The sequence below is a fragment of the Glycine soja genome, chromosome 9 (genome assembly GCF_004193775.1).
Source record: "Glycine soja cultivar W05 chromosome 9, ASM419377v2, whole genome shotgun sequence".
NCBI classification, from domain to species: Eukaryota; Viridiplantae; Streptophyta; class Magnoliopsida; order Fabales; family Fabaceae; genus Glycine; species Glycine soja.
The window spans coordinates 23,576,057-23,598,207 of NC_041010.1; the positions used below are offsets into that span (position 1 = coordinate 23,576,057).

The 22,151-nt window shown below is 33.5% G+C and overlaps 1 protein-coding gene across 2 annotated transcripts; it reads left to right on the forward strand.

The window, feature by feature from the left end:
• The first annotated feature begins 300 nt into the window (after nucleotides 1-300).
• On the forward strand, nucleotides 301-18,606 carry LOC114367943 (exocyst complex component SEC3A). Of its 2 annotated transcripts, none has more exons than XM_028325213.1 (25): nucleotides 301-636; nucleotides 1,029-1,099; nucleotides 1,225-1,305; nucleotides 1,482-1,549; nucleotides 1,659-1,761; nucleotides 2,343-2,500; nucleotides 2,897-3,014; nucleotides 3,864-3,968; nucleotides 6,165-6,266; nucleotides 6,343-6,480; nucleotides 6,813-6,941; nucleotides 7,039-7,119; nucleotides 7,465-7,539; nucleotides 9,078-9,251; nucleotides 9,338-9,479; nucleotides 9,604-9,668; nucleotides 11,114-11,284; nucleotides 11,379-11,458; nucleotides 14,995-15,076; nucleotides 15,709-15,806; nucleotides 15,905-16,013; nucleotides 16,114-16,182; nucleotides 17,693-17,758; nucleotides 17,843-17,932; nucleotides 18,264-18,606. In XM_028325213.1, exons 1-25 carry the CDS (start codon nucleotides 462-464, stop codon nucleotides 18,372-18,374), a joined length of 2,661 nt encoding a protein of 886 aa, XP_028181014.1. In that variant the 5' UTR covers nucleotides 301-461; the 3' UTR covers nucleotides 18,375-18,606. The 2 variants fall into 2 exon arrangements, with proteins under 2 accessions (XP_028181014.1, XP_028181013.1); XM_028325212.1 differs by having other exon boundaries at nucleotides 302-636; nucleotides 999-1,099.
• The last annotated feature ends 3,545 nt before the right edge of the window (nucleotides 18,607-22,151 follow it).

Below are 22,151 nucleotides of genomic sequence, written 5' to 3' on the forward strand. Positions count from 1 at the left end.
TTCTAATTAATTTTTTCTAAGTCCTTGGAAGTTGGAATCCAATTCGGACAAGAATCGGGAAAAGTGGTTCCTATTAAAACTGCAAAACAGTAAAAGTAAGTAAGTAAACATTGTATTACTGGCAGTTGAAGAGAATGAAAGCATATCTCTATCCTTCATTTTCCTTTTCATAGATATATATAAAAAAAATTATAACCTTTTTGGATAATTATGTTCGCACACTCTGAGGGGTGAAGTGCCAAAATTGACTACAGGTTGTCTAGGTTTTACCGCAAGTAAAAGAAAAGTAAGCAATTGAAGAACACAGACAAGACTCAGCACAGATATGGAAAAAAGTTTTTTTTTCTTTCATTTTTTTTAAATGTGACTCCTACCAACATTTGCACTTTGCTGCTGCTTCTTTTTCTTCTTCTTTTTTTCTCTCTCTCTTTCGCAGCTTCGAGATCGGGGACGAGCCAGCGATGGCGAAATCAAGCGCCGACGACGGCGAGCTCCGGCGAGCTTGCGACGCCGCAATTGAGGACCCGAGGCAGAAGATCGTGATGGCGCTGCGCGTCGCCAAGAGTCACGGCATCTTTGGAAAATCTTCCTCTAAGCTTGGTCGCATGGCCAAGCCCAGGGTTCTCGCTCTCTCCAGTTACCTAACTCTTCCTAAATCTCTCTCTTCCATTCGCCATTCAACTATTATTACCTATACTCGCCGCTACTTCGATTTTGCTTGCTCGAGATTCCATCATGTTTTAGCTTTTAAGAAATTAAATTAACTACTCTGATGTGAACATTGGCTTCTTATAACTACACTTTGAAGGTTCCGCACTGACTTCGTGTTAGGATTAGCTATGGTTTATGCAATAATGCTTGATTCGTTTCGTTTGCTTTTTGTGATATGTAGCTAGTTGGATCTATCTTCAACTGATCTTAAGGCGGAAGTGTTTGTGTGTGGTTTCATCAGCGTGTGTTGCTGTTTTAATTGTTTGTTGAACTCTACATTTGTGTAGTTGTTGGTGACGACGTGGTGTTTCCTGCAGCGAAATCGAAGGGGCTGAGGACATCGGCTTTTCTTCGAGTTTTGAAGTATTCTACGGGAGGAGTTCTTGAAGTAATTTGTTTTTTTTTTTCTCTTCTATATTTTGGGATCGTTGTTTTTTTTTTTTTTTTTTTGCGTGGCATTTCTTTGTGGTCCTTTTTAGTATTTCCAACTTTGTAAAGCTATTGTGCTTGCAGCCTGCAAAACTATACAAGCTAAAGCACCTGTCAAAAGTGGAAGTTGTAGCAAATGATCCCAGTGGATGTACATTTACTCTGGTAAAGTTCCATGATAGAAGAGATCTTTATGTTCTAGTTCTAGACATGTTCTCAGTTTCTGGCACTGAAGCAATATGCGAAGCATCCTACCGTTCCCTGTTTTGGAGTTTTTTTTTTTTTTTTTGTATGTCTTCCCAATCATTTGCTTGTTGGGCTGATGCATGCGTATCTTGCAGGGATTTGATAACCTTAGAAGCCAGAGTGTGGCTCCTCCTCAATGGACCATGCGCAATATTGATGATAGGTAATATTGTTGAGAGAAATATTAATCTGTTCATGGAGAGTTAATTAGTTGTTGAGTTCTATGTGAGGGGATGAAAGTTTTCTCATCGTGCCGATCACTTTTCTTGTAGGAATCGCCTCCTTCTTTGCATCTTGAACATCTGTAAAGATGTTTTGGGTCGCCTTCCTAAGGTTGTTGGTATAGATGTTGTGGAGATGGCTCTTTGGGCTAAGGTGCATATGACAATCTTCTAGTCTCTTAATTGTAGTGCTTCTTTACAATCAAGTACCCATCATTCTGATCTAGTGAATACTTTTTCCTTTTCCTGCTTAATAAATAATTGATTGGTATTTGTTACTTTGTATGGAATGCGACTTATCTCATCTGTGGGTATCAAGTCTATGACTTCAAGCTGGAGATGTTAAACTCTGTTTGGACGTTGAGTAGAAGGAGTAAGAAAGGAGGGAAATTCCCTTTCTCTTCAAAGTTAAGCAGAGAAGATGAGAGTTACTTATTTAATTTAAAATTAATAATTTTCCCTGTTTGCTTGCCAATTTGAGGGGGATGGGGCCTGCTGAAGGGGAATACGTTTCACTCCTTCCTCGCCTTAAAAATCTCCTATACAAGGATTAAAGTCCAATTTTCCTTTTCCTTTTCTATTCCTTTCCCTTCTGACTTTCCATCCAAACATAGTGTAGGACCGTGCAAGTTGGATTGTCTCTATCCAAACTTCTTATTACAGTGATGAAATGCAGTTAATTATTGTATGTTAGTTGTCTTCTCTAATTATATATTTTCACAAACTGTGAAATAGGAAAATACGCCATCTGTTTCTTCCCAGAATAAAGTGCGAGATGGTGGTCCTGCTGCATCTGTTGTGACTGAGACAGAAATCACAGAATTGAAAGTCAACGTTGAAAAGGAACTTGTCTCGCAGGCAGAGGAAGAGGACATGGAGGCTCTTTTGGGAACGTAGGTGCTATTCTTCTTTGTCTTAAATGGTATTGAGTTAGATATTTATGATGAGTAAGCATGTTCTTGAAGTAATGACCTCTGTTTGGTAAATTGCAGAATTGAGTTCTTTAAATCCTAGGGTTACACGGAGTCCCTCTGTGTTCTCTTACAAAATTTCTGGCCACATTTTATGATTCACATTGATATAGGGAATTCATAAATGATTAGAAAGTGTGGTACATAATAATTGTAACATATTTGTCAAAGTTCAAATGAAAATACTATGCTGGTTAGATACATATATAATTCAGGTCTGCTAAGTCATATCTTGTAACATATTTCAGTGTCAATTTGACAAAAAAAGGTATGTTATGTGAATTTCAGAATTGATTTTTTTCTTTTTGAATTGTGCAGTTATGTCATGGGTATTGGTGAAGCAGAGGAATTTTCTGAAAGGTTGAAGAGGGAGCTCCAGGCTCTGGAAGCAGCAAATGTGCATGCTCTTTTAGAAAGTGAACCTTTGATGGATGAGGTATTACCATTCTCTGAGTTGATGACCTTTTGTTGGAAGTTTTGGTTTCCCCTGCTCTGCCTTAATTGCAGCCTCTTTAGGTTGCCTTAAGTGTAACCTTGAGGAGGTGCATTTAGTCCCACGTAGACTAGAGATATGCTTAAATAGAGTTTCTAAAGCTTGTGCAATCCTCACCTTACAAGCTGGTTTGTGAGGTTGAGTTAGGCCTTGAACCCAAAATTTAGGATGTTATTGGAGCTTTTTCTGGATCCATTGTTGGGCCACCTGAATTGTCATGCTTCAGGCCCATAGACCTAGGCATGAGGGTGTGTGTTGGAAAGCCACCTTAGTTGCAATCATCCATTGCCCATCTTAATTGGGGCCTCTTTGGATTGCCTGAATTGCAACCTAGGGGGGTGGTTGTTTAGTCCCAAATCGACAAGAGATGTGGTTTAAATAGAGTTCATAAAGCTTGGTCTATTCTCACTTTACAAGCTGATTTTGTGAGGTTGAGTTAGGCCTTGAGCCCCAATTCTAAGATCTTTCTTTGTTGGGTATTGCCTTCTTGTTTGCTATATGTTCTTGTAAACAGGCCCCTTGGTTCGCATGTTTTATGGAAGCTTAATTTTCTACCTTTTTATGTTTTAAATGATAGAGTGAACTAGGATTTTGTGTTGTCTAAGCTATGAGTTAATTATTTAAACATGCTGAGTTGTAACAGTATCTCATTATTGTCATTTCATCCATTTGAGTGATAGAGTGGCGATTATAATGCAAATCAATTTCACAAATCTCCATTTTTCTTTTTAGTTATTTATAATAAATTAGGTTGTTCTCATAGAGTGGTTCATACTACTTTGTGCCTTGTAGGTGTTGCAAGGGCTTGATGCTGCAACCAGTTGTGTGGAAGATATGGATGAATGGTTAAGCATATTCAATGTAAAACTCCGGCACATGAGGGAGGATATTGCATCAGTAAGGACCTGTGCCCGTCAGTTTAAGAATATAAATTTCCTAGATACAATTTACTCTCTGGTTGTAATGGCTGTGTTTGCTGGAAGCATGATTCATATGTTTAGTTTTCTTTGTTCCTTTGTTAAGGCAAGGCAATTTATGCATTAGTCTAGTACATTGTATTTAGTTTATGTGGTGCAACCTCAATTCTCTTTTCCTCCAGTTATGAAGCGAAGTTGTTCATGATGTTTGTGTTACTTCTTTTGTTTTCTCTGTAATATAATAGCTCATATTTATTTGCATCTTAAAATTCACTTCCCAAAGTCATTATTAAGAACAATGGAAAATAACATAGTTATATAGAAGGTAAACCAGTGAAAATAAAACATCTATATCCTGATATTTGTGTTAGCTTGGAAACAGTTGCCCCGATATTTTTACATTACTCAATTTTTAGTTTAATCAGAAACGGAATAATTAGAAGCTTTGGTGAATCTCGGGTCTTAATTTGGAGCAGTTTTTATATATTTTTTTTGGATTTGGCTAGAGTAAGAAGGGAAAAACTTTATGTAAAATGCAATTATGTGGTTTAAAGATATTATGCTACCTCTTGATCTGTCAATTGACATAGAAGTGTATATATGGAATCTCTTTTGTGTTTGTACCATAGCTTCCATCAGGGGGTTTTCATTAGAGAGGGATGGAGCCATGGGGGAGCTTTATGCTTTGTTTGATTAGGAGTTAAATAGAGAGGAAAGAAATAAGGATAGAAATATAAGAGAAATATAGTAGAAACAATGTTTTGTTTGATTAAATAGAAATAGGAAGGAAAGAGGTAGGGGAATTTGTCTCTGCTTATTTGGATGAGTGAAAAAGAGAGCGTAAATAAATAAATAAACATTGTTATTTTTATATTAATTAATAAATTAAATTTAACTTAATAATATATGAACTTTTTATTATATTAGTTTTTTTTCCTTCCATTTTTTATGTTATAATTTTTTTTTACATATTTATAACTCAAGAAAAACAGACTGTTTCTTCTCCATTTCATGGCTTATGAGGGGAGAATTATTTTTGTAGTGGGTCCCACAAATTTAATTCTCCTCCCCTTTAATTTCCACCCATCCAAACTATAGAGAAAACCAACAAGTCGTTGGTCCAAGTGGTACTGGACTTGTTTCCCTTAAGCAAGGTCTCGGATTCGAGTCTTATGGATGGAAAAAAACATGGTTAGGAGAAGAGATCCCATTAAAGTTGGCCAGCCAGGTTTCCCTGCAGGGATTAGTCATCAACAAGGTTGGTGGATACTCCACCCCAATGTCATAGGTACCAAAAAAAAACCATAGAGAAAATTATTTCATCCTCTCCATTTCCTTCCTTCTTAAATACACCCATCTAAACTCGAGGCTATTGTACTACTAAACTTCTACTTCTCTCTCCCTCTCCCTTCCTCTCGAGTGAATTTTTCATGGAGGATAGTTTGTCCTTCTCCCATTGTATATACTCACTGTCTTCTCTTTCCTAAGTTTTCTTATTTTCTCTAAAAATAAAATATAAAACAGGTTTTGGGACAGTTGGTTCATGCCAAATATTTTCAGTGTGTTTAAAATGATATTAATATAAATCAGTGTTATCAAATAGCGGCAATGGCGGCGCCATGGCGGAGTAGCGTTGTGGAAATTTGAAAAAACGCCACCAAATAGTGGTGGCGTTGCGGGTTGCGGATGGCAGAAATGCGGTAATGGTGGAAATAGCGCCTTTTTTTTTGTTTTTTGCGCGATAGGTGTTGGGCTGACCCGACCCAACCCTACCCGAGAACATATTGCAAAAGCGCAGCACACAATGGGGAGAACCCACAGAACACAGCACACAACGGCAACCAGCAGCGAGGAATGGCAGTGACGGCGAACGGCAGCGACACACCCGCACCCTCACGCCAAATATTTTGGGACAGTTGGTTCATGCCAAATATTTTCAGTGAGTTTAAAATGATATTAATATGAATTGGATTTTACCTTTGTAAAGTTGAATTATGGTCACAATTATTTCTACAGTGACCATTTTGTGCTGCTGTGGAAGTTGCTTTCTGCTTTATGAGATTTCACTATTTCAGTTCTATTTGCTTTTCTAGGTGATATAATTTCAGATGTAGGAGTTCTTGAAAAGCACTGGCCTCTTACTTTGTTTTGTCTTAATAACTTTTCTTATGTCCAGATAGAAACCCGCAATAACAACCTGGAAATGCAATCAGTAAATAACAAATCTCTCATTGAAGAGCTTGATAAGCTTCTTGAGCGATTGCGTGTCCCTTCTGAGGTATGCCTTGTATACTAATTTAGGCCAGATAACTTCCTAGCTTTTATTTATTTTAATGATGTTTTGTTGGGTGTAGTATGCCACAAATTTGACTGGAGGTTCATTTGATGAAGCTCGAATGCTTCAAAATGTAGAAGCATGTGAATGGTTGACCAGTGCCTTGCGTGGTCTTGGAGTGCCTAATCTAGATCCTAGTTATGCAAACATGAGAGCTGTATGTTCCTTTCTTTACTTTTCTCTTAAAAATCATCTGGTAAAATAAACCGATCATGATTTGGCCATTTATGAAACAAAATTATCAATGAGACATAGAGTGCTTGTTGTATTTATTTTAGAAAAATATTAATGGAAATCTTTTTAAGGTGATAGATATGATTTTTCATTCATTAGTTTCGTCCATTTTGGATTGGTTGGAGAGAATTGTGAGTACTATGAATTTGGAATCACAAAGCCAAGTGAAAGTATTCTGGCTTTGGTTGATATGTCAAAAATGTGTTGGACATAAAAATTATCTGTTCCGATGGCGGTTCCTGCTACCTGTTACAGGTTAAAGAGAAGCGTGCAGAACTTGAAAAATTAAAATCTACTTTTGTCAGGAGAGCCTCTGAATTCTTGAGAAATTATTTTGCTAGTTTGGTGGACTTCATGATAAGTGATAAAAGTTACTTTTCTCAGGTATTTTCTGTAAATTTGTTTTAGAATTGTCACTTTTGAGGACTTTTGAATTTTGAAGGAATTTATTGGTATCACTTTTTCTTCTTCCTCTGAACAGCGGGGACAGTTAAAGAGGCCTGATCATGCTGACCTGCGGTACAAGTGCAGGACATATGCACGTCTTCTGCAACATTTGAAGGTTAAAATTTGGGATTCAGGAGCTGTTTACTTTTAGAAAATGTTTTCTGTTACTTTTGAGTACAAAAATGTCACATTGTTTTCACTTTGTTTCCTATTTTGAAAGCTTTGAGAAAAGTTGATTTCCCTGTTTCTTATACAAATATTTGAAAATCTTAAAGTATAAACCAAATTAAAAAATTGTCGCGTTGTGGTACATAAAAGTAAAAACAGAATGAAATTAGAAAACGTTTTCTCAAATCAAACAGTCCTTACTATTCCTGCATTAATTTTGTTTTGGATACATATATTTGTTCAGTGATTTTCTTTGTTTTTATACCTAAATTATCTTCCTGGGCACTTGCAGAGTCTTGACAAGAATTGTTTGGGTCCACTGAGAAAAGCTTATTGCAGTTCTCTGAACTTGCTTCTTCGCAGGGAGGTCTGTTGCACTTCATGTTGGTTTTATTTGTTTCTTAATTGTCTGGTTTTCTTATTATGACACACTCCTTTATCTTTGTATGAACTGAGAAGTAACCATTATACATGTGAAAAATTATTAATTAATGTGATTACTTACCTAATCAAAATATAAAAAATAAATTGAAAAAAAAGTCAATTATTGGCAGGGAGGATTATAAACTTCCTAGAGAGAATAAATTCCCAAATTTTAAATCTTTTCCTCACTGAGTATTTTCTGAGTGATAGAACATTGAAGTGTAACTCATTCCAGATTTAGTTGTTGAACCAGCTGGCATGTTTAATGTTGTAACCCGTTTATTTTTAAAATCTGCCTAACCAGGCATAAGTTTAGGTGGGCTATTTCTGGATTCAAACATAATGGGAAATAAATCATGTAACTGTTTCAGGTAGAGTGCTTGTTAAGCCTTTGCGTGCATGTAACTTTTTTACCCTCTCAGACTCAGCACTCAAGCCTGCTGCAACCCAGGCCCTGTTAAACTTCAAGATTTTTTTCTTAATCTTACCTTGTTGGTATTTGAAGGAGCTGGGTTACCTGGACTGTTTGCTCTTATGGTTGACATAACCAGGAGTGGGCAAAAGGAACTTTTTATTTGTTCCTGTTAGAAAATAATTGTCTAATGCATTACAAAGAAAATTATCAAATGTTTTTGTTAGAATATATAAAAAATATCTCATAATATCTATATTATATCAGAATATTTTAGAGTTAAATTATCTTAGGATTAGTTTCCTTATTTGCTTATTATCTCATGATTTATTTCCTTATTTAATTAAAATTATAATCTATCAAGTATTATTATAAATGAGGGTGGGTGATATATGTTTTTTCATCATGTTGCAAGACATCATGTCATATCAAGTCAATAACAATCTCAATATATCCAGGCTCTCATATCTCCTTTTCCTCTCTCTCTATACCTAAAGTCCTATAATTTCAACAATTTTCTCAACAACTATCTTTTAAAAAAGGTTTCAACAGTGAACAATTTTTTTACATCTATCGTTGCTTAACTAGTTGACGAGGGGATGCACTTTTACAACTAGGATTAATTTTGTTAACATTTGAATAGCCAGATCCTCCACCATTAGTTCTGCATGATCTGTTGTATGATCATTGAGTTGTGATTGCAATTTGGTGTTTGACCTGAAGATGTGTCTGGGTCATATATACTGTTCTTGGGTAAAATGTGCTTTAGGTCTCAATTTTTGATCAAAATTCGTTTTAGTCCCTAACTCCCTGTACTATAAAAATGATGATTTTGATTCTTGTATTGATAATTGGTGAATATTGTCCCTTTATGGAACTTACTATAGTAGTGTGAGGGAAAAAATTCATCAATTATGGCAAACACGGGGACCAAAATCACCATTGTTAAAGTATAGGAACTAAAATCAATTTTGACCGAAAATTGAGGGACCTAAAGCACATTCTACCCCTACTTCATTTTATGCTACATTATGCATATGGAGTCTAAAGTTTCAGACATCCTTTTACAGGCCCGTGAGTTTGCAAATGAACTTCGTGCTAGTACTAAAGCATCTAGAAATCCAACTGTTTGGCTTGAAGGTTCCACAGGTTCTGGTCAGAATGTAAATGCTACTGACACTTCGACAGTCTCTGATGCTTATGCAAAGATGCTTACAATTTTTATCCCACTTCTGGTGGATGAGGTGGTCGTTTGATATTCATTCATTTTCTACACAAATTTCTCTTTAATATTTCAAATGTATATAATTCATCATGGCATAAATTGCAGAGTTCTTTTTTTGCACACTTCATGTGCTTTGAAGTTCCTACACTTGTTCCTCCTGGAGGTGTTGTTAATGGCAACAAAGCTGGATATGATGATGATGATGATTTGGGAATTATGGACATTGATGAGAATGACAGCAAATCTGGTACTCATACCTGACTTTCCGCAAATAGCCTTTCTGTACAGTCAAGTTTATATTTAATCTATTATAGTTTAGTTCCCTTTGTATCAATTTTTCAGGACTTTTACCATTTCTTCCTTTTTTGTAGGTAAAAATTCTGCGGAGCTTGAAGCTTTGAATAAATCACTTAAGGATTTACTTGATGGAATACAAGTATGCATAACAATGCTCTTTATCACTATGAATCTGCTTGTGTGCTTCTGATATTTGTGAGATGAAGGGATCTGGATCTTCTCAATCATAAGCATAGTAGCGAGAGACTAGATAAGATTTAGGCTTATTGGTTTTTGTGATTGAAAAAGAAATTTATTTAAGGAAGAAATGGAGAGAACAAAAGTAGAGAATAAGGCATCCTAACAAGAAACTTACAGAAGAAAAAATTTAGAAACTAATAGATTGAGTCATGTAGCAAGGCATGCCAATCTCCCTGCATATAAAATCCATGAGAATAACTATGTTCCAAGTGTTGGATGGAGAAGTTCCTTTAAAAAATTCAGCATTCCTTTCCATCCAAAGACACCACCAAGCAGCAAAGTCAGACCACTGCCACAGAATCTTAGTTTCTTTATGGAAGCCCAAATCTCTAAATTAACAGATGCAGATCCTTAAGGCAAACTCGATTCTCTCTGGAAATCCAAAAAAGCTTATTCCAAATAAAATTTGCTGCACAACAATGCAGAAAAAAAGATGAGTCCCAGATTCTGAACTAGAACTTCAAATTTCCCCATACTAGGAGACAAAGTAGTGGAAGGTATGTGCTTTTGTAGCATGTAATTAATGTTGATCCTTGTCTAGACCAGCAGTCTAGACAAAAGATTGGGAGATTTGAAACAAGAGGAAAACACCCTGAGTCAAGAGACCAAATTCTTTTATCAATTATCATTTGAAAGAACAATGGACATTAACAGAATCAAGTGAAGTAAAAAGACTAATGCAAGTTTCTGAAGAAATGAAAATTCCAGTAGATCATGAAAAGTAAACTGTAAAAGGGAATAAACCCTGTCAAATAAATTTTGAAGAACCAGTCTATCAGTTGTAGATACCAAGTGGCTAAGAATATAAATCATACTGGTAAAGGGGGATACATGTATATTGTTTTGTCACTCTCTCTCTAACATAACTATTTTGTTCCACAAGAAACCGAATCCAGGGTAAATTGAAGATAAATTGTTGAAGCTCAATGCGTTTTAATTCTCAACTTTTCCCCTTAGCAGCAGCGTGAACTTCATATGTTTGTGTACTTATGCTTACTTGACAGGTTTATAGAAGGAAAGAGTTCTCAAATGATAAGATGTCTGCACATAAGCAGAAAATGTAGGCAAAGCAGAGGCTCATAATAGTATCTAGGTGCTAAAATAGAAGAATGCACTAACTCCGGTATACAAGGAAACATTTAAAATAAAACCTAAGCCTTTAGAAGGCCAACATTTTTGGATTTGTTTATATAATATGAATATAATCTATTTGATTTTAGGGACTATGACTGAACATTAAACTGTTCCTTATAATTGGTCAGGTTTTGTTGTGTTGTTGGCAGCGATTTAGTATATTTAAAAATCCAGCATTTACAGCTACCAAACTGCTTTATATGATTTCAGGAAGACTTCTATGCTGTTGTGGATTGGGCATATAAGATTGACCCTTTACGCTGTATATCAATGCATGGAATAACAGAACGCTATCTCTCTGGTCAGAAAGCTGATGCAGCAGGATTTGTACGTGATTTGCTTCGTGACCTGGAGTCTCGGATATCTATGCAGTTCAACCGAGTAGGTGACTAGCACCATGAAGAAGACATTTTGCCAATGCATTTGGAAAATTGAATTGCTAACCTGATTCATTTTATTGGAAATCTTTTTGCAGTTTGTTGATGAAGCTTGCCATCAAATTGAAAGAAATGAACGCAATGTTCGCCAAATGGGTGTCCTATCCTACATTCCCAGGTGAAATGAATCCTTGTTTTCTACTTGTCTCCCTTCTCCAAAGAAATAGGAAGTTCTTTTTGATAATGATAGTGCAGTTGTCTGATACCTTTTCAGCCAGGTATACAAAGTTTGGAACAGACAGAGAAAGAGTAGAGTAGTATCTCTTATTGCATGAAAGGCTCCGAACACCATATTTTAGCTCTATTAACGACGTTAAATTAAAAATTGTTCTATTCCGATACCCAACTTTTTGCAGACTGCACTAAAGTTCATTTTGGATTCTTTAATTTACATGATTTTTCTAATTCATGCTTGACAATTAATTTTTCCACACACACACACACACATATATATAGCTAAAGAAACTAAGTTCACAGCTTTGAGCTTTCTATCTTCATTTTTTGTACATTAAAATATTTTTTACTTTATTCACATGCTTGATGAATAAACTAAACATAGGGCTATAAATGTTAACATCAAATTAAATATTTTATAAATTTAATATCATGCAATTTTCTCCAACCTTTAGCTACCTCCACCACTTTTCCTCTAACCCCGTTCTCTCTCTCCACCCCAATACTTCTATGTACAAACATGTGCTCACATCTAGTACATGATGACGGCAACTTAAACCATTGAAACAAAATATCTAAAAGACTATCTGAAGTGTAGAGGTTACTATGGTGTACATAAAATGTATATTGTATAGATATAGTCTTTGCACTTATTGAGGATGAAGAAATTTAATAAAATCCATGGTTGTAAATTTCATATCCTACTTACCAACTGAAATATAAGAGTAGAAAGTCTATTGGAAAATCAAATAGTTAGAAAATATCAAGCAAATACCTTAGAAATATTAGGAGGCTAAATGCACTTTTTTTTTTTTTGATCAGCCAAAATAAAATATAATTATATTAGATGAGTACCAGAGGTACTAACAAGGTACATAAAAGATTACAATTATGAGCTATATGAAACCAGCCCACTTTTTGTTCCACCCCAGGAGGCTAAATGCACTTAAGATCTAATAATATTAATTGAATTATATGCACTTAAGATCTAATAATATTAATTGTTTTGTGATTCCTAAACATTACTTTTGATTTCAAAAGACAAGATAAACCATTTTTCAAAGCAGTAAGTACAAATATATAAATTTGAAAGCTTAAATCTCACAAAGCAAAGATCATACAAATATTAGGTGACTAAATGCATTTAAGATCTATAATGTTAATTGATTTGTGATTCCTGAACATCAGTTTGATTCTAGAAAGCATGAGAAACCATTCTCGTAGCAGCAAGTAGAAGAACATACATATTTGAGAGCCCAAAATATTTAATTTTGAAATGGGTCAAAATTTGGATGTGAATAATAGAAATTAGCATATATTAGTACTCATGCAGAATAAGTTGATATAAACATTCCGTTTGATTTCCATGAGAGCAAATATGCGCATACATCCGCAACTTTTTTAATGATTCCATCTAAAGTTGAACCCAAGTACAAAATAAACTCAACTTTACCACAAATATATATATATATATATATATATATATATATATATATATATGCATGTGTGTATGTATGTATAGAAGGGATCAAATTACACTGGTGTAACTTTAACAACTATTACACTATTTTTATAACTTGATATAGAATGTGATTTTTAGAAATGTTTATATTATGTCGATTTTAATTTATTCAAACGAGATAACAAATGATTTTGGATTAATATGAAATTTTGTATATGTGATCTGTGTGAAATGAATTTTCAATCCAACGGTGAGTTTTAAGAAAATATTATTCAGTTGAAAGTTATAGAATGATGTAATAGTTGTCAAAGTTACACTGGTGTAATTTGATCCTTCCTTATATATATATATATAGGAGTTTACTAATGCGCTCGCACCTATTTTTCATTATGAGTTCATTAACAACCAACACCTAATTTGATCTCTTCTATTTTAAGCAGTTACATCAGGGCTATTATAGTAATTAATTGTTTTTTTTTAAACAAAAAAAACTCTCTTTTCTCTCCTCTCCTCCCCAATCTCGCATAACACTCTACTAACATTGTTATTGATGATCCGTCATCAAACTTCATGGCCACTCTGATTAGGTGCTTATAAAGTATGATTTAATCTAATTAAATCCATGGTCATTGTAACGGGAAGCACGCACGAAAGTCCTTTTATTTGCACCATTCATGCCTTTTTAATGGACTCACTTTTAAGTTCTTAGAATTCTCGATCTAAGCTTCATTGTTTTTTTATTCCATTCTAAACTGGCTATGGATGCAATGCTTACAAATTGCTGCTTCAATAAATGAGTAATTTGTTTCTGTAGCTTCACGAACCATGTAAGCATGGTGGAGTTGAGGCCGAAATTGGGTTCTGGAGAGGGAGCACCAACTGGGGAAGGAGTGAGGAAAGTGGGGGAGGAAAGAGAAACATTTTTTTTTTAAAAAAATTAAATTTAATAGTAAAAAATTACTATAACATCCTTACAATAAATTGACTGAAAGAGAGGAGAGTTGCTGGGTTTTTCTGTCTAATAATTTTGGTGTTGGTTGCTAATGCACTCATACTAAAAAAAGGTATGAGTGCATTAGCAAACCCATATATAAACTAGGATTCATCCATAATGTTGGATTTGGGTCTAACTCAATCCTACGAAACCGTCTTGTAAGTTGAAATGTGCCTTAGCTTTATAAGCTCTTATTAAGCACTATCTCTAGTCAATGGGCTTGGTGCATGAATAGTATGGTAGGTGATTCAATAATGGGTTTAAGGACAGGCTTTGATATCATGCGGGATTTTGGACCTAACTCAATCCTACAAAATTGGCATGTAAGGTGAGGGATGCCTAAGCTTTATAAGCTCTTGTCAAACACTATTTCTAGTTAATGTGAGACATAGGTTTTTCCCAAAAGAAAAGATTGATACTTATATCTATATATAAAATTATTTTAACAAATCTGTTGAGTGAATTATACCTAATCATGATGTTCTTTTTACACCTTCGTAATATTTAAACAACTACAAGTATGTGATCAACTAATAAATGTTTCCTCTTGAGAGTAATTTTATTATTTAGTGTTAATATAAATGGATGGAGTAGAAAACAATCTTGGATTACCAGGAAACTTCATAGGCATAGTATATGTAACATATACTTCATAAAGTTTATATCCAAGATTGTTTCCATGGCAATCCAGGATTGTTTTCTACTCCTTCATCTTCAATTAAAATGAATGTATGCAGTATGATTTTCAAGCAAATAAAAATATCTGCTTCTTGATCACATATTTATAGTTGTTCAAATTGTACAGAAGTTAGTATAATATCAACACAATAATTAGGTACGGTTCTTTAGTCAGATTGGTTAAAATCATCATTTCAATGGATCCGGATATATATGAAATAATGGTTTTTGTTTAGCAAGCAATTAGAAGTTACAGCTGCGACTGTTTCTTGCTAGTATGTATTTATTTCAACTGTCAAGTCTCTTTGTGATCGATGTTAAATACTTTGTTAATTGTTTTGCATAGATTTGCAACCCTTGCAACTCGGATGGAGCAGTACATCCAGGGTCAGTCTAGGGATTTGGTTGACCAAGCATATACAAAATTTGTAAGTGATTCTTTAAGAACTCTATCCAGTTTTATGGTGTCTCATGATTTTGCTGACAACTTAAGCACATGCTTTCCAAAAAATAATGAGATTAAAATAAGAGGAAGGGATTAGACTTTATAGATTTTAATTGTCAGGTGCTTGGATCAAATAGAGCATATTTCCATTTCTAATTACAGTAAGAAAGGAGTATCAGAAATTAGAAATACGTTCAATGAATATACAATAGACAAAATTCAGTGGAATCATACTAGCAATAATTTTTTTTTCTTGAAGATATGATGTGGCATGTCTCGATGCCATCTTGTAGGAAGGAGATATTCAATAATGAGTTCTTCCTAAGTTTTCTGTAAATTGAATTATTCATTTGGTTGATAAATGTTGTTCATCTTATACTCCCTGGGTCAACAACAAACAATGTCTTTGTTCTTCATTTTCTATAAATGATGTTGAATCCTTGGTGAAGAATAATTATAAATCTTATGCACTGTGTGGATTTGAGCAATTTCATTGGTTTACTGATTACCCTTTTTGTCTGTAACCCACATAGGAGGAAATGAGTCCTTAATTGTTTCTTTCAATTTACTATGTAATTGTTACCGTAATTTGCTGGCGGGAATGTTGCTTTACAGGTTAGCATAATGTTTGCAACTTTAGAAAAAATTGCACAAACAGATCCAAAGTATGCAGATATTTTTCTTTTTGAGAACTATGCTGCTTTTCAGAATAGGTAATTTCTCTGCCAAAAGGCTGTTTCAAATTCTTATTAAGTTGATTTTGCAAGAAAGATATTTGCCATTTTTCAATTATTTTGTTCGTTTTACTCAGTTTGTATGACCTCGCCAACATTGTGCCCACATTGGCCAAGTTTTATCATCAGGCCAGTGAAGCCTATGAACAAGCTTGTACACGCCATATTAGCATGATTATCTACTATGTGAGTAATTTATTTTCTATTTTCCATTTTTCTTGTCAACACTCATGAATTGATATCCTTAGGACCCCACTAATTATCCCTTTTCTTTTGCCTTGCAAAGCAATTTGAACGCCTTTTCCAGTTTACCCGAAGGATTGAGGACTTGATGTTCACTGTTGCACCTGAAGAGGTTTGTGTGTATAATGCTGTATTTTTAATCTTCCAAAGGTTCCTGCTATACAGCATCTAGTCATGTCTAGAATTCTACTTATCAAACAATATGGTTGCAATGTTTCTTAGTTTCTCTGGTTGAAATTATGAGGTTCTAGATATAGATGGGGTGAGGGATAAAAGAGAATGAAACATTGAATTGATATTAGTTGAGATGTATTACAATGTATTGATATGTTCATAAAACAGAGCACTGACCCCTTATTTATAATAATCATAATCCTGACCAATTATGGAAACAAACCATGATAAGAAAATATGATAATCAATCGTAAGAGATAGTGAGGAATATGAAAACTAAACCTTGAGAATAATTGATGATATTCTAAGATATGATACAAAAAATATTTTCATCTATTCCAACAGACTTTCACAATCCTTTCTTAGCATCATGGTTATAAGTAATGGGAAAGTTAATTTATAGTAGATTCTAGCCCTAATTTTCGTTGTTTCCCTGTTTGAGTGGCAAACAAAATCTCTTTATCAAAATATAGCTAGTTGTCTTTTGGTACTTATTTTGAATCATAAAAGTCCATACCTAGAGTAGTTCCTCTGATGAGGGAAATTCTGTCTGATATACATTAACATTGTTGCTTCCCCTAACCAGCAAAACCAAACCAGAATCACCCTAAGCATCAAAACCAAGTGGTTGCTCCATATATTCTTCATCGAGGTCATCATGAAGGCAGGCATTTTTAATAACAATTAATATAATGGTCAATGACCTATTGGCTGCCTAGAGAGAAATATACAGAAGCAATTTTAGCTACTAAAGAAGAGGTATTATTAATGTGAGACCATAGGTCTGTGTGTACTGCTTAACAACTAAATGTTTTTAAGGTAATAGTTTTACCATATGCCCAACATGGGCCTTCCCCTACACCGTTCACCCATCAATAGAGAAACTAAGTCACCTGTCACTGTGTTCAAGAGCACATCTCATCAATCATGGCTTGTGTCCATCCTGGATGAGTAAGGGGTTCATTTGTAGATTTTAGGAATTGGAGCACAAGACAAGGTTGACACAATAGCATAATATGTAGATAAATAATTATTGGGAAAAATCCAAGTCCCATATCAACTAGAGATAATACCAAGATTGAATATATAAGTGAGGGGCTACCCCACTTATATAGGTATTTATTAACACAAAAGTAATATTAACACAATAAATTACAAATGATTGCAGAAAATGTGGCAAAAGTAATATTGTACACAAAAGTATAGGCATTTATAACTTTGTGTAAGAGCTAAGCTCTTAGTATTCTTTTCCAAAAGTAGTGTCAGATTGAGTGCCTGTCATTATAAATGGGCTTAAAGAATTATGTATGATGATGCATCTCTTAAATTGTCTTTTCTTCTCCCTATTTTCCTGGATGAATGAAACTGTGAATTAAATAGTTAGACAAATTTCACATTGAATTTGACTTTGAACATTCACAAACTTCCATGTTTTGCATCCATTTCAGATTCCTTTTCAGCTTGGACTGTCAAAAATGGATCTTCGGAAGATGTTAAAATCCAGTTTATCTGGGGTATGGTGATTCTGATCTTCTTTAAAGATCCTTCTCACTGTTGTATGCCTGCTTTTGAACTTATGTCTTTGCTCTTCTACTTAGGTTGACAAGTCTATTGCTGCAATGTATAAGAAACTGCAAAAGAATTTGACTTCGGAGGAATTGTTACCCTCCTTATGGGACAAATGCAAGGTAAGCTGTACTTATTCCTTCCCTATTGACCAACAAAGATACCTCCTATAATATAACATTAAATCAGTAAGAAAGAAAGACTCGAGGCTTTTGCACTAAATATTTCCAAGGCCAACATTGAAGTCAGTGAAGTGTCTAACAAGTCTTTTGCCAGTTTGGTCGATAGCTAGTGTAATTTTGCAAACTTTAAGATACATGTGAACGGAAATTAAATTGGATTTAATTTTGATATGTTGTGTGAACATTTTCTTTCATTCACATACCCTCTAGAATGCGGGTTTAAACTAAGTAGAAGATGCATGCAAATTAATCGTTTTTTAAAACTTTGCAGAAGGAGTTTCTTGATAAGTACGAAAGTTTTGCCCAACTTGTGGCTAAGATTTATCCTACTGAGACAATCCCGTCTGTAGCGGAGATGAGAGACCTTTTAGCTTCCATGTAGAGGTTTATGTATGTATATATCTTTTTGTTTTTTCCATCTTATGTAAGGTATAATCTTTCTTGTGCTCTATTTAATTTTATTTATTCAATAAAGTGTATCTTTGTAGTTTTAATTGTTTGAAACAAGCATTTTTATCTTTGAACGAATCGGATGAACGAGTATCTTACTTATGTGTAAGCATTTTCAAGATTTACGAGTAGTAATAACGTATCAGCTTAGCACTGCATCTTCATTTTAGCTTCTTTTGAAAAATTAAATCGATTTTCAGAGCTTTATCAAAAAATTATTCTACAAGTATGAGTTGTAGATAATTTCATATATAATAATCTCAATTTTTGAACTTTATAGAGTAAGGAGTATGAGTTGTTAAACAGAACACGTTGCTTTGCTTCAATGCTGAAAATGGTACATCTAAAGTCATGTTGAACACATCTGAGTATGTACTCGTATCCGGTATACGTTAGATACTTGTGGGTACATTTCTCTTTTAAATAATTGGGTATCTAATGTACATGCTATGTATTAGGTTTATCTTCCGGTTTAAAAGATAAAAACATTATTTTTTAGTGAAAAGAATAAAAAAAATCTTTGATTTTCTTGTTTTCATTCATGTTATGTGTCCCTATTTGTGTATGGTGAGGACAAGTGACTAAGAACATAACTCCTTGGTCTTAATCTCCTAAATCTATCAATGAATATTGAATAGAATTTGTTTAAAATTTGTCATTGTAAATCATTTGAAAATGAATGAGATTCATTTAAAGGGATTAACTTTTTCTAAGTTGCTATCCTTTCTGTTGATTAGCTAAATTTAAAGGTGATTTTTTTTAACACATAATGGATAACGAAACAATAAGATGGAATTGTTAAGATGTGATAACGTATTATAGTTTTTTATTATGAGATATTTACCTCTAAGAAATTATATAAGAAACAAATTAGTGTATTTTTTTTTTTGCCTAAGTAAAAGAAATGTGAACTCGTTTTTAAATTATCAATTACTAATTCTTTTCTATACTCAATTTATTATGAATTCTATTAAAGATAAACTTATTGATTTTGTATGTGAATGAATCCACTGACTTATTAACAGTTTAAACCACGCTCAATGGTGAAAAAAATTATTTCTTGACTTACAAATAATGTTATTAGATATAATCATGACTTATTTTTTTTAATTTTGTGGGTATTTTTAGAACAAAATTTAAATTTATGAAAATATTATTTAAAATTAACTAAATTATTTTAATTAGTTTTGATGAATTAGCTATTTGTTTATTACACATAGAATCAATAATAGTAGTTTTTTTAAGGCAATATATTTCACTGGACAAAAAGAAAAAATGTTGTAAATAAAACTCTAATTAAATGAAGGGTATTTTGGAGGTATTATCATTAAATAGAAAAAAATAGTTAAAATTTGTTTATGTTTTAATTCAACACACATTATTTTTGTTGCTTATATTTTAGGTAGTATTTTGTTTTTTTCACAAAAAAAAGTAGTAATTTATTTTCTTTGTCATGTTAAAGAATTTAATCTCCTTATATGTTATAAGTTATTTTTCTTTGTAGTTTTTAAACAATTTATTCGTATTTATAAACAATTAAAGTTTTTTATATATGTATATTTTAAAAAAAATTATGCTAATATACCCATATCTTAGATTTTTTAAAAATCTCATATCTCGTATTTATACCTAATATTTATACCATACTCATCATGAAACATAATTTCTTTGGACCAAAATATATGCAACAAAAAATCAATGTGTGTTGGATTAAAATATAAATAAATTTGAACTAATTCTTTCTTATTTAAGGATAATATTTTTAAATTATTTTTCATTTAATTAGAGTTTTATTTATAGCATTCTCTCTTTTTGTCATATGCAATTAATGTAAAGTATATTTTAGAAAATGAATTAACATTTTTTATGGAGAATATAAACATTAAATGATTTTAATTAATTTTTTGACGTGTATGAGTTAATTTTATTTTATTTTTTATATTTTCAGTCCAGAGGAATTAGTTTCTAAGGTTAGTTTTTCAAAGGCGTGTTGCAACTCCTAGTTGTTGCAAGATTGCTTCTAATTAAGAACCACGATGGTTTAGGAATCCATTCTTCCACAACTTGTTACTCTTCACCCATCTCTCTTATTTTGCAAATTGTATTTTTGAGACGATCACAAATGCAACCTCATTTTCTTTAAAAAAATTGCAACATAAAGAGTTATGACGTAACTACAACTGCAATTTAAAACGTTGCATGGGTTATGGACTCAACGATGCTGGTAAAAGTGTTTGCTCCATTGTCAAGCCTTTTGTGTTTGTTAGAACAGTAACTCCATTCATGATAATAATCACATGGCTGGTCTCATTCTTAAGGTTGCCAAAGATGTCAGAGATGGCGGTGGTCTCATTCACAAGCATTTTGTCTTTTTTTGCATTTACGTTTTTCTCAGTAGTAATGGACCCAACCTCTCATCATCCATGGGTGATGGATTGAAGCACTTTGGTGTCATATGAGCCAAAGATAATGGGATATGAGAGGCTATTTATAGAAGTGACCTATGCAGGTTAGCTGCTGTTACAACTTACAACAACTAACAATAACAGATTAAGTGCAACCGAAAATTAACAAACAACATATGAGCTCTGTTAGAAGAACATTTACACTGGACGTTGCTCGAAGATATTATTAAATTACACTGCATGACGATCTTAAATTAATTTGAAAAGAGAAAGAAAAAAACACAATTCAGAATATGTTGGAGAGCAAGTCTTATGTTGCAAGATTAAAAATAAATAAAAAGATACTATACATAGATTGAGAGTTGTGAATTTAAAGAGTTAAAGACATTTTTGCACCGATAAACTATTGGTGAGTTAAAAGTAAGTATAGATTAAGAATTACAAAACTAAGGAGTTAAATATATTTTTAGAGTTAGTAAATAAAAATGCATAAGAATTATTATTATAGCAAAAGTAAAATATAGACTTGTTTAACGATTTTAATAAATATTTATGCAAAAAGTAGATGAGTCCCAAGAAAGTGTTAGTAAATAAATATTCTATTGGTGAGTTAAAAGTAAATATAAATAAGAATTATGAAATTAAGGAGTTAAATGCGTTTTTAGAAAAATAAATTATTTATGCAAAAATGTCCCTAACCCATTTTCCTGTAATGGTGTTGTTTGGTGTATCCAGCATTTTTGGTGAGACACCCAAACCAAAGGATGAAATGGCAAAAATGTCTTTCACCCTAAAAATACCCCGCACAAAGTCTGCATAGCCGTCATGTCATCCTTCTTCTTTCTCTTCTTATTGTTGTCGTTGTGCGCATCCTTCTTCTTCCTCTTCCTATGACCATCATGCACATCCTTCTTCCTCTTCCTCTTCCTCTTCCTATGACCAGACCATCGTGCACATCATTCTTCCTCTTCCTATGACCTTTTTCTTCCTCTTCCTCTTCCTACGACCCTTCATCTTCCTTTCCTACGGCGGTTCGTCTTCTTGTCACCATTCGTGTTCGTGGTGGTTCCTTGCGGTTCTTCTTCTTCCTCTACTTCTCACGCTGCTGTGATTCTTCTTCATCTCCAATAAAAAAAACTTGGCATTTTTCTAGAAAAACCCCATACGGATTGCCAATTCGTATGGTTCATACAGATTGTCAATCCAATCTGTAAGAGTTTTTTTTTTGTTGGATAAATTTTTTTTTCAATTTTTCTTCTTCTAAATTTGTTTTTTGGAAATTTTTTATTAGATTGTTTAAAATT

Excerpts from the sequence above, each read along its gene's own strand:
- LOC114367943 (XM_028325212.1), top strand. The coding sequence starts at position 462 with ATGGCGAAATCAAGCGCCGACGACGGCGAGCTCCGGCGAGCTTGCGAC. Across the intron at positions 1,306-1,481 it reads GTGGATGTACATTTACTCTG|GGATTTGATAACCTTAGAAG; the intron begins GTAAAGTTCCAT and ends CGTATCTTGCAG. Across the intron at positions 9,252-9,337 it reads TCCCACTTCTGGTGGATGAG|AGTTCTTTTTTTGCACACTT; the intron begins GTGGTCGTTTGA and ends CATAAATTGCAG.